The sequence below is a fragment of the Muntiacus reevesi genome, chromosome 11 (genome assembly GCF_963930625.1).
Source record: "Muntiacus reevesi chromosome 11, mMunRee1.1, whole genome shotgun sequence".
NCBI classification, from domain to species: domain Eukaryota; kingdom Metazoa; phylum Chordata; class Mammalia; order Artiodactyla; family Cervidae; genus Muntiacus; species Muntiacus reevesi.
The window spans coordinates 81,272,729-81,287,034 of record NC_089259.1 but is presented as its reverse complement, the minus strand read 5'-3'; the positions used below and the strand labels follow the sequence as shown (position 1 = coordinate 81,287,034).

General features: G+C 49.4%; 1 protein-coding gene across 1 annotated transcript in view; it reads left to right on the top strand.

The window, feature by feature from the left end:
• The window catches only part of COL4A1 (collagen type IV alpha 1 chain), a 132,697-nt gene that overhangs the window by 74,815 nt on the left and 43,576 nt on the right, over positions 1-14,306 (top strand). Inside the window, exons 3-17 of the mRNA XM_065902162.1 lie at positions 3,789-3,878; positions 3,960-4,004; positions 5,068-5,112; positions 5,219-5,281; positions 5,772-5,825; positions 5,969-5,995; positions 7,296-7,379; positions 7,464-7,526; positions 9,172-9,207; positions 9,751-9,792; positions 10,990-11,076; positions 11,540-11,566; positions 11,733-11,783; positions 12,686-12,730; positions 12,814-12,867. Coding sequence (XP_065758234.1) covers positions 3,789-3,878; positions 3,960-4,004; positions 5,068-5,112; positions 5,219-5,281; positions 5,772-5,825; positions 5,969-5,995; positions 7,296-7,379; positions 7,464-7,526; positions 9,172-9,207; positions 9,751-9,792; positions 10,990-11,076; positions 11,540-11,566; positions 11,733-11,783; positions 12,686-12,730; positions 12,814-12,867 — 813 coding nt within the window. The remainder of the gene's footprint in view (positions 1-3,788; positions 3,879-3,959; positions 4,005-5,067; positions 5,113-5,218; positions 5,282-5,771; positions 5,826-5,968; positions 5,996-7,295; positions 7,380-7,463; positions 7,527-9,171; positions 9,208-9,750; positions 9,793-10,989; positions 11,077-11,539; positions 11,567-11,732; positions 11,784-12,685; positions 12,731-12,813; positions 12,868-14,306) is intronic.

Sequence of the window (14,306 nt, the reverse complement as noted above, 5' to 3'; positions counted from 1 at the left end):
TTCTTTCTTCTTTATAGCATGCTATTTTCTCTTCTCAAATTCTGAATTTCCTCATTTGAAGATAGAATGATAGTCACTTCCATGATTGGTATACAAGGCTTTTTTAAATTAGTGTGGTAGACTGCCCTGATGAGGAGTAAAGCTGTTAAAGGCCGTTGTCTCAAATCGTTTTGCGTAGGATGGCACACGCTTCTCTGTCTCGTCCTCCACTCTGCGTTCTCGCTGCCGTGGTAACCGACAGTGGGGCTCACATGGGCCCCAGGTCCTCTCGGACCCTGCCTCCATCACATCGCGGGAAGGAGATGGCTGAGGGGTCCTGCCTCTCGCTCATTTCCACTGTGCACATTCAGCCTTGCGCCCCAGCGTGCGGCGGCTCACCGCTGCCGAGTCTGGCTTCGAAAGGACTGGCAGGAAGAACCTTTGCCTCACCTGCCCAGCCCTCTGCTTTCCCCGTGACCCTCATGGAGACTTGCTGAAAGCTCAGAGGAAGAGTTGGGCCGGCCTGCAGCGTGTGCGGTGTCCCAGCTAATTGTATAGCCGTTCAAATTCTCATCCTGCCCATTTGCTCTGCTCTGGTGCCCAGGATAACCTGCGGGATACTGGATTATTCGTGTCTGAACAAAAGACTAGGAAACTTAAAAAAAAAAATGTATGTGCGAGATGGCGAGAGCCGCGTCCGCGGAGGAGTCACTTCCTCTTTAGCTACTCAACTCCAAAACTCCTGGGATCTGGGGCTTGCTCAAGTGTTCCGGTGACATTTGGGAAAGAATGTGTTCTGCGGCGAAGGCCAGGACTTGGGAATTCAGATTTCTGAATTCCCAGCAGCAACAGGGGTCAGCCAGTGACATGTGACACGTCAGTAAAACATCGGGTCCTAATTTCCTTATCTGTGAAATGGACATAAAAGGGGTGAACTTGCTGTGGGCGAGCTATTTAATATTTGCTGGGAACCAGCTTGCTCTAGTGACCTAGAAAAAACAGGGACCGAGGTAGAGACTGACCTCATTTCTATTTTTGGCTTTGGTGCTGACTCAGTGAGAAACTTGTAGGAATCAGCTAATCTGGCGCTGGGCCTCCATGCCTTCCACGATGAAAACGAGAATTATAAAATCTTATCTGTGCTGGGCCTCCTGGCGATGCTGCCAGTGTTAACCGAGTACTAAAAATACGCCACCCCGCACGTTAGGAAGCTTTTCTGCCGACGCGCCTTTGACATCTCCTTCCCATCACATGCCAGGCTATTTGAGGACACTCCATTCAGCCTTCGTTTACTTTTTAGCCAGCTGTTTGGAGTTCAGTTCTATTTGGGGCCGAATCTTCCCATATCTGAATCTAGGGAGGAGGTTGATCTGATGTCAGCGTGCCGTCCATCTCCAGCTCCAGGAATTTGGGCGTTCGCGTCTGCTGTCGTTTTAGGTGAAGAGTGAGTGCCTTTAAGGAGCTTTACCCTTGGACACGTCTCAGCCTGAGAATGTTTTCCTTTCCCAGGGAGGCCGAGCCGGCGCTGTGTCCAGGCCTCTGCAGGGCCGGGCGTGTTTGCATCTGCTTTTCCTGGTTGGTCCCCGGATGCAGCTGGTCTAGGCGGCTGCGCCAAACTGCAGACCTTGGCTTTCTCTCCCCCGCTTAGTCCTGTTTGATGGGATCCTCTGGAGTTAGAAATCACGGGCTTCTTCCCCATTTATTCACACGCTGTTTCCACCCTCCTGCCAACGACACCCACAAGCCGTGGAGGCCCAGTGGATGGAGACTACTGTTCAGAACCACATTTCTACTTTTGAGAAAAATGCTGGGACTTCCCTGGTGGTCTAGTGGTTAAGAATCTGCCTGCCAGTGCAGGGGACGCGGGTTCGATCCCTGGTCCAGAACAGCCCGCATGCCGTGGGGCAGCTAAGCTCACTGCCACCGCTGAAGCCGGGCGCTCTAGAGCCCGCGCTCTGCAGCAGGAGAAGCCGCCGCAGTCAGAGCGCTGGGCTCCACAACTGCGGAGCGGCCCCCGCTCGCCGCAGCTGGAGGGAGCCCGCGTGGGCAGCAGCGGAGACTCAATGCAGTCAGGAATAATCATAAACATGTTTTTAAAAATGCACAGGCTCATAATTCTCCTGCAGGTTCTGGGACTTGCAAGTTCTGAGCGGTTTGGAAAGAAGGATGACTTTGGGAGTTTCTGTTCTGTGTTCTTTCATTTATGCAACTTTGGAAATCTTCAAGTAGCTCTTGGTAATGTGCTATTTGGGGAGGGTGAATGTTTGTTTACCCCCAGGTGGCTTCCCAGGTGGCGCTAGTAGTAAAGAACACTTCTGCTCACGCAGGAGGCATAAGAGATGCGGGTTGCATCCCTGGGTGGGGAAGATCCCCTGGAGGAGGGCATGGCAGCCCACTCCAGTATTCTTGCCTGGAGAAGCCCATGGACAGAGGAGCTTGGCGGGCTGCAGTCCAGGGGGTCACAGAGAGCTGGACTCGACTGGAGCGACTCAGCACGTGCACAAATGTTTGTTCTGTATGGCTTGTCGGTCTTTTCTTCCCCTTTGAACTAACATAACTATGGGGGAAGTAAGGAATCCTGTCTATAATCTCTGACGTGCCTTCTATTTTTAAAAATTGGCTAAAGATGCTTTTTACTCAGTTTGATCCTGAGGTTGCATTGAAGTCCACATGCATGCTCAATCGCTGTCGTGTCTGACTCTTTGCGACCCCATGGACTGTAGCCCCCCAGGCTCCTCCGTCTGTGGGATTCTCCAGGCAAGAATACTGGAGTGGGTTGCCTTTCCCTTCTCCAGGGGATCTTCCCGCCCCAGGGATCAAACGCATGTCTCCTGCATTGGGAAATAGATTCTTTACCACTGTGCCACCTGGGTACAAAAAAGTCCATATCCTGTGAAGAAAATAGATTTTCTTGGATTTTTGTCCCCATTTTGGGCTGTTTCCCATGGACAGTCTAAGTGTGGCTGTTTTCTGCAAATATCCTTAATTAGGCCACTGCGTTGTTGATGCCTGTACAGGAAACCACATTCCCAGGATCGAACGGTAGAACCTCATCTCTCCACATTCTGGTCCCGCTTGTATTTCTTCCTGTTAGTTCCGTCCAGCCTGAATTACCTTCTTCCATCTCTTCATGCATTAATTTTATTTTCATCTTTCAAGGGCCACGTCAAGGCCCAACATCCCAGTCTTTCTGAATCGCAGCCACATGTGTGCACCAAATAGTATTCATTATTAAAAAAAAATAGGTTGAGTTTCTTTTCTTTCCACGTGGGCAGAGACTGTAATTCAACCTTGATTCTACCTTTGCACAAAGCCAGTTTTTTAGAGAGGCTCAGGGAGGCCCGTCGTCAGACCGTTGATGGCACAGAGAAGTCTCAGCATCTGATGCTGAAACTCCGACCACGAGCTTTGCCTCCGCAGCCCTGAAGGGAAGCCTTGACGGAGTTTGCTCTCAGAATCTCAGTACCATGTCTGTCAACACAGCATCACTCATCAAAGGAGGTTATAAACAATTTAGTGAAAAAACAGAAACCCAACTCTCTGTTGTTTTATTTGCCCAACAAGTTACTTAGCATTTGGAGTATAGTATATAGAAAGCTTTGGGCCAGGGTCATCTGTGGCCATTCCTGCCCTCAAAGGAGCTTAAAGACAGCAGAGACGTGTCCGACTTGGGTCGCAGCCGGCAGCATCTTTTCTCAGGCGCTCCGGCAGGCGGGATGCGGGGTGATGCTGACCGAGGCCCATTTCTGCTCTTTCCTCTGCTCCCTCCGATCCGCCCTCCATCTCACTGGCTCCCTCCTCCTCCGCAGGGAGAAAGAGGCCTCCCGGGGCTACAAGGGGTCATCGGGTTTCCCGGAATGCAAGGACCCGAGGGGCCGCAGGGACCCCCAGGACAAAAGGTGAGCTTGGCCGACATGGGCACGGGGCTGGGGGTGGGCCTGAGATCGTCCGGGTCATCGTGACGTGTCTGTTCCTTCCAGGGTGACACCGGCGAGCCCGGACTGCCAGGCACTAAAGGGACCAGAGTGAGTACAGGCCGCTGGGTCGGTCACGCCCGTGGGCGGGCTCTGACACAGCGCGCTTCCCGGGGAGGGCTCGGGGCCTCTCACCGCCCGCCTCCCGACCGCCCAGGGGCGTCTCTCCCGTCCCCCTGCTCTGGGCCTCCGCCCGCCGCTGTCCGCGGACAGCGGTCGCTCCGGACAGCGGTCGCCCTGGGAGCCGGGCCCCAGGGTGACGGGTCCGCATCCCCCTCCTCCAGGCCTGCCCCTCGCCGGGCTCACTTCCTGTCCTTTGGACACCTGGCTTCTCCCGGCGCTCCTTCCTCAGGGGTTCCCCTGGGCGGATTTCACTGGGGGCGGGCGGGGATGACCTGTCTCTAGGTCTTCATCAAAGATGCCTTTTTCAGCGTGAAAAGCGGGGACGTGTTCAGATCCACGCTCCGTCTTCCTTCTTCACGCTCTGCTGTCTTTGCTATGCCTGCTCCTGAGATGTGTGAGCAGGGAGCTCTTTGAAAAATCTTTGAAAAATAGGAAGATGCTGTAAAATGTAAACATTTTAATTGTGTTATTGTTACCCAGCCTTGCTGGATCCTCCTTGGGGCAGAAGATAGCGGATAACATTGTAACTGTCTGCAGTGAAGATCTGGATTTCAGCCAGGAAGAGCTCTGACTTTCTTCCCTCAGGGAACTGATTTATGCCTACCCACTTCTTCCCAACTGTCTGAGATTTTGCTGTAAATTCTCTATCTGCCTGTCTATCCACCCACCCATCTCTCTGTCTGTACAATCTATCTTTCATCTCCTAGAAATTACAAAGAATGAAACGAGGGCAGAGTTATCCTGTGGGTTTGCAGCCTTGATTTTAGGAGTAATTAATCACCAGGGTTTGATGACGAAGAGCTGCTACTGAAACCCCAGGTCATCTCCAGCCCACCTGTGGGCTGGGTCCTTGGATGCCTGTCTGTCTGCTCAGGGTCGATGTTCCAAATGCCAGCAGTGAGGGTCTGACATCCTTATCCAGGAGGGTGCGGTGGGAGAAAATGGGATTCTCCCACACCCAATGAAAACCTTTTCATTTCCATCCCTACAGGGACCCTCGGGAGTGCCTGGTTACCCTGGAAACCCAGGACTTCCTGTATGTATATAAAAGGCTTCTAGTTCCTTTATGAGATGTTTGATGTGTGTTACAGTAGCATTGATGATTTCCTAACTTGTCTACTTGTTCATTTTGTTAATTGCAGGGTATTCCTGGCCAGGATGGTCCTCCGGGCCCCCCAGGTATTCCAGGATGCAACGGGACGAAGGTAAAGTTAGAGCTGGGTCCTCCCCGCGGGGTGCATGTTTACCTAACTTTGCACGTGGAGCAGTTGGGCAGAGTTGTCCTGTGAACACAGGTTTAGTTGCCACGGTTGGGAAGTGATTTATTGCATCTTTCTTTGGTAAGGAAACAGTTTTCCCACATTTAGTGTTCAGGAAAGACCTCATTAGGCCTTTCTATTTTGTAGACTTTTATTCTAAAGTTGCTTTCACCAGGAAATTTCTCACCTCTAGTCTATTACCAAAGCAAATAAGAAAATGCTAGTGTTAATTCTTGTCCTTGTTAAGTGTGTTCTCAAATATATTTCCTCCAACACGAGGCAGCACCGTGCAATGCAGCTCATAGCAATTTTTAGACAATGACTTCCACCAGCACTCGTAGCGTCCCTGAAGGGCAGGACGGGGAGACTGATGGGGCCTCTGGGATGACGTCCTGTCGCCCTGGCGGCCCTCGAGAGTGACTTTCTCTGTCCCCAGGGTGAGAGAGGGCCTGTAGGACCTCCCGGTTTGCCTGGATTCGCCGGAAATCCCGTGAGTAATGTGTTGTTTGATAAAGGTGTGATCACTCCTCTCTTCTCATTCAATTGCCTTTCGCTTCCCTTCCCCCCGCACATATCTTAATGTTAATGTTCTTTTGAGGAGAACAAAACTAATGCCAACGTCTTCTTTTCTAGGGACCACCAGGGTTACCGGGAATGAAGGTACATTGTTTTATTTTACTGGATTCATTCCAGGCGTCTGTGTAAAACAGATGCCACAAAAAATAAACTTACTTTAAATCACTTTGGTTGACCAGTTGCCTGTTAACCTATTTGCCTAAACCCTGCTCCATTAAAAGAGTACTGAAGTCCTGCACACAGACTTAAATTTTAGAGTCTAAAGCTTCAACACCAGGTCCGTTCCTTCATAGGAAATAAGCGGTGATGGGAAGCATAGTGTGAGGGGAAATGTAACAGACGTGGGTCCCTGAAGCTCCTTGTCCAGAGCTCTGGGCGGTGCTGTGAGCAGGTCTCCGCAGAGAAACACAGCCAGTGGGGTGTGCGAGGGGATGCTTGTGCAATGTGTGTGCACCATATGTATACAGCACACACATATGAGGATGGGTGGAGGGAGGGAGAATTAAAATACATGTATAATATTGTAAAATGTTTTATATATTGTATAATACATAGTACAGTGTACATTGTCCTCTAATATTTACTTATTATTCTAATGTTTGTATTACATATTCATATAATTCTATGTATTTTGATATACAATTGCAATATGTTGAGATAAAGTAGGTTCCTTATTTTGGGGAGGTGCGTGGCTGAGGGTCGCAAGTCCACAGTCCGAATGGCGGGGATGCAGGCTGGAGACCCAGGGAAGAGCGTGGGTCCGGTTTTGGAGGCAGTCTCCCTTCTTCCTGGGAGTCAGTCTTTCTTCCTCTTAAGGCCTCAACCCCTGGGATGGGTGGCCCCCAGCCCCTCCTCCTTCAGCGTGGAAGGTCATCTGCTTTATTACTTTAGTCCTTCACACCTGCGGATGTAAATGTCTACCATCTGAAAAGGACCTACCCGTCGACCTCAGCCTGCTGCTTGCCCGAGTCTCTGGGCGCTGGGGCCAGGCCGCGTTGACACTAACATGCATTTCCCTGCTTTTCTGAACGTGGCCACGCTGGGTCTTGTCCGCATAGATGATCCTTCTATTGCGAGAGCGGCCAGTGGGCACAGCCTTTCCACCAGAGCTGGGCCCCTGTCTAGACCCCCCTCCTGCTCGGGGCCCGTTACGGGGAGCGCCCCACATCCTTCCGTTCAGCGGTCCACACGCTCTGTCCTCGTGCTGGTCATGGAGATGAGTGACCGGGGAGCCGGCCAGTCGGTTTATCCCAAGCATGGGCGGAGGCTGAACCCCAGACCTGGGCTGGTCCCACAGCGGCGGCGCGTGCCCCCTCCTCCACGGGTGTTCGGTATCTTTCCATAAACATCAGTGTTTGTGACTCTCTTGTCTTCCATCCCTTAGGGCGATCCAGGTGAGATTCTGGGCTATATACCAGGGACCCTGCTGGTAGGCGAAAGAGGCTTCCCTGGACATCCGGGAGCGCCTGTGAGTACTGGCTGAATGATTCCAAGCACCAGCTGAGTCTCCGCCTGGGTTGCGTCTTAATTCCTCTTTCTCGGTGATTTACAGGGTTCACCAGGTCTGCCAGGACTGCAAGGCCCCGTCGGCCCCCCGGGATTCACTGGGCCACCGGTAAGTCTGGGAGTGGGGAGTCTGTCTCTGAGGCTGTCATTCAGAGAACAGCCGTGTTGAGGTGTGAAGACTCATAGAATGGAATGAACGCTTTGGCCTGGATGGGAGGGAGCTTGGGGGAGAGGGGACGCCATGCACATGTATGGCTGGGTCCCTTTGCTGTCCACCGGAAACTCTCACGATGTTGCTAATCGGCCGTGCTCCAAGATAAAATAAAAAGCGGGACAAGAAAGCTTTACGCAATGGTGAGCCCTTTCAGTTCAGATTCAAGAATGAATTTCTACTTTTTTTTTTAATTTACCTATTTTTAAATTGAAGGATAATTGCGTTACAGAATGTTGTTGCTCTGTTTAGTGGAGTGTGGTTGGCTTACAATGATGCACTGGTTTCAGCACGTCACATGCAGCAGAGAGAACCAGCTGTACACGTATCCCCTCGTTTTTAGAGTCTTTTTTCCCACGCAGGTCGTTAGAGTGCAGAGTGGCGCTCAGCGTGGTGCAGTGGGCTCTTATCAGTTTCTCTTTGAGCTTCTGTCTTAAGGGGGTGTTATTGCTGTTTATGGTCCATGCGCCCCCAGAGCCATGGGGAAAGGGTTATAAAGAGATGTCACATGTCACAGGCTGAGACACCCCCCTCCCGGGTGACACGTGAATTACTTACGGGGCTGCAAGGATGCCAGTGCCTCCCGTGAGTGGGAGATGCAGAGACGGACAAGCATGCTCCGCCCTGCACCTTCGCTCGTGGGAACACAGCCCCATCCAGGAGCCTGCTCTCCTGGGGGCTGTGGATACAGCCCGGGCTGTGCAGAAGCTGCGCTCTGTTCGTAGTGGGAACTGGAAGCTGAGCTTTCAGGAGGCTCTGCTCTGCTCTCAGCCTCCTTCGCTGCTGCTGATTCTCGACAGGAGGGCGGCATCAGCTCCTCCTACTCACACAATCTGGGAGCGAGAGAGAGGTCATGTAACAGCACTTACTTGGGAGTGCCCCGTTCACTAGGAATGGGTGATGTGAGAACACCATCCTCACATGAGCCTGCCTGAGAGCCCTGGAGAGATGCTTCAGGCTTATCTTTTAAATTTGCTCCTTCTTTAGGGATCAGATGTGGCAATTCTTCCATCGATTCCTGCAGATGTAATCTCTTTTATGTTCTTGTAAATGAATGGACTCGATTCGGGAAGAAAGAAGGACTAGCTTTTCCTTTTTCATGATTATGAAAAGCCTTCTGAAGTTCTGTTGTAAACCCGGGAAGGTTTGGAACTTCATACAGTCTACCCGCTTGAAGAATTCACTTAGCTTTTGAAGGTCAACCACAATTTCCAAAGGGGACCAACATGGTTTCCACATTGGACCCACTAAGTTTTGTTGGGGGTTTGGTGGTGGGTCCATCCACGGTCTGATTGCCCAGTGCATACTTAGATCTGTGGGTTCCACAGGGAGCCCTTGGGATTTTGAGACATTTTCATCCCTGTTAGTAATTATCTTGGACTAATTTCTGGTTGCTCCCAAAGGTTAACAGTTCTGTAGTATAGGAAAAACATGTAACAACTAACAAGCTGTCACGTTAACCATGGCATCTGAAGATAACTTTGGTACAAAAAAGCACGTCAGGGTTGTGAACCACGTTTAATTAAAATGCTCTGTCTTCCAGGGTCCTCCAGGCCCTCCTGGCCCTCCAGGTGAAAAGGTAAAGATTGTTTTCCATTTGTCTTTCTTTGGTGTTAGTGTGAGGCTGTCGTGACATTGCTGTAACTCATTCTCTACGTCTCTGTAAAGTGTTTTGGGGAATTATAAGTTTTATATATATCTCTACATTTAACATGTCTGTTCACCTATCCATCAGTCCATCAATCTATCTAACTTCTCTGTCAATGAATCCACTCATCTATTGATCTGTCAATTATTGATCTATTGATCTTTCCTCCTATCCATCTGTTAGTCATGGAATCACTGATCTTTTCCTTAGTTTTCTAAAGCCAGAATTTAAAAATCTTCAATTTTTAAAAATGGTTCCTATGGGGCTCTTTTTCAGTAATACTTTAGAAAAGCTTTTAATAGACATTGAATACAGCATGATCACAGTTTTCTTGAACATATCAATATTATGTCTTTATGGGACGAAGCTATTGCTTTAAACGTACCATCTTGTTGCATTTCATGTCATATTTGTTAGATGATTTTAAACAAAGTAGACACTGCTAATAACGGAAGCCTGTCTTTTCATCAACAGGGGCAAATGGGCTTGAGCTTTCAAGGGCCGAAAGGTGAAAAGGTGAGTGCTCTTTGCTTTGGGGCGTTATCATGGCCAAAATCACAGGTCTGAACAGGATAAGGTTTCCGCCTCTGGGACCCTTAATGACCGCAGTCACCCTGCTCTGAACGTTCTTGCGTATGTTAGTGTTTTCCTGGAGATCGCGGCTAGAATGCGCTGAGATGACTTCGTGTGGGGTCTGACCCACAGGTACAGCTTTAGCCAGGCCACTAATCCTCCTCTCTGTTGACAGCGGTCGATCACAGTGTCCTCAGGTCGATCACAAAGCCCGAGCTGGGCTTCACCCTCAAAGTGTCAAGTGTAGGACATGGCTGTTAGTGGCACAGCCATATTGAACGCTCCAGGATGAGGCCACTGTGCCCGAGTTGGGAGGGGAAGAGCCTGGGAGGCTGGGAGGCACAGCCTAGCACGGGCAGCCTCATCCTGGGCAGAGAGTGGCCAGTCCTGGGTCCCTGATGCTCTGGGGGTGCACTCCGCCACTTTGCCTGTACCCGGCTGGTGAAACGCGCTCCGAGCGCTGGGGGCTGGGATTGTGGCAGCACGTGGTTCCCAGGCCGGTGCCAACGATGGCCTAGTGGAGTGGGCGACCGTGGGCCTCCTCTTCTCACCGCAGGTTTCCACCCCGCCTTTTCGTAAACCTCAGAGGGAAGGGATTCTGCGGCGGACGCGGTGGAGGTCTTTGGGCCTCGGTCACTGCGTGGTGCTGAGGTTTCAGCACTTCCCGCTTCCAGCAGCGGGGCCTCCAGGAAGGAATCCCTGACGCTTCTCTCCGTGTTGGTTTACACGAAGAGAGCTTTCCCTCTAGGCAGCGCGAGGCAGCCGGGGTCCTTTCCTCCACGCCATCGAATGTGGCAGGCCGGCTTACGTGTGCCCGCGTGCATTACGCGTGCTGTTTGTCGTGATGCAAGGCCTGTGCACGTGTGCACGCATCCCTGTGTCCTCCAGGCGTTCAAGTTCCCTTGTTACGGGGTGGTGGCCGCCCTGACCGCAGAGCGGGACAGCCTTCTCCTGGCTCTCTATCCTTGGTGGGCCATGTTCCCTCGGAAACTTCATTTTCTGCTGAGGCGAGGACAGGCTGCAACAGAACACAGTCACATGTTTTAAACAGTTCTATTCTTGGTGTTTCCCCCTTCAACCTTTCTCCTGCCGGTGTAATTATTTTTATACCCAGTTAACCCCCAATTTTTGTCTCATCAGGGTGATCAAGGGGTGAGCGGGCCCCCAGGATTGCCAGGACAGGCTCAAGTCATCACGAAAGGCGACACGGCCATGCGGGGCGAGAAGGTAGGGGCGGACTGTGTCCAGTGGGCGCTGCCTTCCTCATCCTGAATGGCGTGGAAGGGATAAAGGCAGGCTGGGTCAGAGTTCGGTTTCTCTGGTTCTGTTCACCCTGACCTGGAAGACAGGGGTGTGGACTCCCCATCGTATGAGAAGTGAGCCTCCTGAGAGCGGGGACAGCTGCTCCGGGTTGCAGCCAGACTGGCTTGAGGCCGACCTCCCATCTGAGGGTCACGTGGCGGGGGCAGCTGGGGCTGCAGGGGGAGCCAGCTGAGGGCGGGGGAGGTTCGGGTCCAGGCTCGTGGACCAGGCGTGCTTACGTCCATCACCCAGTCAGTGGCAGGAAGTGAATGCTCCAGACCAGTGTGAATTTCTTGGTTGCTGGAACAGGAAAAGCTGTGTTTTCCCTTGTACCTCTTCCGTGTAACCACTACACAGTATTCATCTTTTCTTTTATAACTTATTTTAGGGTCAAAAAGGTGAACCCGGATTTCAGGTAAGCCCTGAAGTCTTGTTTATCATTATTATTTTGTGTGAAAGACCATCATGTATTGGATTTAGGTTACAAGCTTATTTCACCTTCCTTGTGACATTTACTTAATTTAGTAGTTTATTTAAATGTTTGAACGAACCTCACCCTTTCTGTTTTTTTTTCTGTTAAGGGGTTGCCAGGCATTGGAGAGAAAGGAGAACCTGGAAAACCAGGGCCTCGCGTAAGTGCTTCTGAAGTCCTCTCCTTCCCGGTGTGAAATCATTACTCCCCAATTCCCCGGATCACAGGGTCACAGGAGCGTAGACTCCAAGGGCTCTGCAGGGGGCTTTCTGAAGCCCTGGGAGCAGGAGTAGGAGGGAGTCAGCATTAGAGGAGGGTCTCCCCGGTGACACAGGGGTGGAGCAGCCACCGGCCATGCAGGAGACACGGCTTCCACCCCTGGGTCGGGAGATCCCCTGGAGGAGACAGTGGCAACCCGCTCCAGTATTCCTGCCTGGAGAATCCCATGGACGGAGCTGAGGCTTATTCAGAGGACCGCCCCCTCTCCCGCCAAGATAGTACATCCGCTCCATCACCCCCATCTCGATTGGCCCCTCACCAAAAGCCACCTGTCCACCTGCTCAGAGCATCTGGGTGCCCAGTGCTCAGACGCTTCCCACGCCCCGAGTCCAGTGACAGGGGACCCACCTCCTCCAACAGCTGAGAGAGTTCAGTTTCTTCCCTGAAACGACGCGTGGAAACTTCTGTGAAAGTGAAGCAGCGGTGTTATCAGCTGCCAAATACCCGCTCGCCAATTGGAAAACTTCCCTGGTGTCAGCTCTGCCTCTGGGTGTCATGATGTTGTAGGAGACTTGGAGAGGATCGACCTCCACGTGTTAAACATTGCTCAGTCTTCTACTGTCGTAGCCCTTTCGGCTCATAGTGATTTAATGTATCTTCCCCGACTTATTACTGTAGCATGGCCAGCTCACCCAGAGGATCCATACAGTGTAATAACTTGTCTTTGATTCAAACCCGTGGTGTTAGAGCCTAGCTATTACTATTATTTGTGCACTACTAATATTTATGCAATACTATTACTATTATTTATGCACTACTAATATTTAAATTTTTATTGTACAGGGAAAACCAGGAAAAGATGGTGAAAAAGGAGAAAAAGGGAGTCCAGTGAGTATTTCTCCGTGATTTTTAAAAAGCAAGCTGTTGCTCTTACTCGCTTATAACTGTTGTTGCCTTCTGTCCCATTTTAGGGGTTTCCGGGCGATTCGGGGTACCCAGGACAGCCAGGCCGAGAGGGTTTAAAGGTGAATGGCGACCCTACTTTCTTTTTGCTTTTTGCCTGTATTTTGCTCAACCTAAAAGTTTTTCCTAGAATAAAGGGCCGTGCACTCAAAGAATAGAAATTGTGTATGTTCCATGTGAGGAAACGCACAACTCAGTGGTTCTATTTGTGTGCTTATGTTTTCTAAAGAAAAAAGTATAAAATGTTCCACTCATTCAAGTTTTTAGTGTGGTTTTTTTTTTGGAGTAGATTAATTTTCCCCAATTATGAAACAAAGAAAATGCAGGAAGATACATAAAAGAAAACTTGTGTAATTTTTCTATGACTCCCTCAGAAATGGTCAGAATTCATAATTGCCCCATGTATGCACATATACATGAGCTTTTAAAAAATGGGACTGCATGATTTAGCTGAGTTTTCCCCTTGATGACATAGTGAGGATATATTCCAGCATTGTAAATGTGATTATACATCAACACTTGGGATGCTCGTGCCTTTTTCTGCATGATATTTGGATCTTTTCCATATTTTTCTGATTTTAAGTATCTTTATCCGCTTGTCTGATCATTTCCCACCATATATTCCTAAAATGTATAATTTTGGAGTTAATGTTTAGACCCGTTTCTGGGGAAGCTTTTGCCACATGGGATAAAATTGTCCTCAGAAGAAAGAACGCTTCATCAGCCGGGGGCCCTTCCATCTGACGTCTGTTTGTTATTGGACTTAAACACTTCCCAATCTGATACTCAGAGAAAACTGTGGTTTTATTTATTTATTTATTTATTTTTGTGTGGGTTAATTTTTCTCTTTGAATCATGAGACTAGGTAATGTGGATCTCCACTAAAGTAAGAAATGGATTGGAAATATTCATCTCTAACAGTAGGGAGAGAACCTCAGGGTTTGCTTAGCAAAGCCCGTGACAAAGGGAGAAGTCTTTCTCTAAGGCTGTAGCTTTATGAGAAAGGCAATTCTTGTAGGCTGTCAAAGGTAAATTTGTTTAGAATATATTAGCTAAGAGTTTTTTAAAGTCCCATAGATATATCTAAAATCTCTTCTTGATTTCAAATAAGAAAAATCAAAGCATGCTAATTCTAGTTTAACTCAAGTTTAAAGCCTTAACTTAGAAGGAAAAAAAATGAAAAAAAAAAAAGTAAGTGAAAAATATGCTTTCATGAAATACTGTGCCTATCTTAGGACTGTTAAAAGTATTATTGTAATTCTTACATAAGAACATTAGATATAAAAGGATTTCGTTCTTGAGTTTTTCATCTAATATATGTTAAATTAAGCCTCAGAGTGATAAGAATTTATCCACCCGATGTTTTCAAGTCATGCTGGATCTTTTTTTTTTTTCCCAATCCCACCTACTTTATTTTTTTTTTTGTCTTTTTTTTTTTCTTTTTTATTTTTCAGTGGGTTTTGTCATACATTGATATGAATCAGCCATAGAGATACACTTT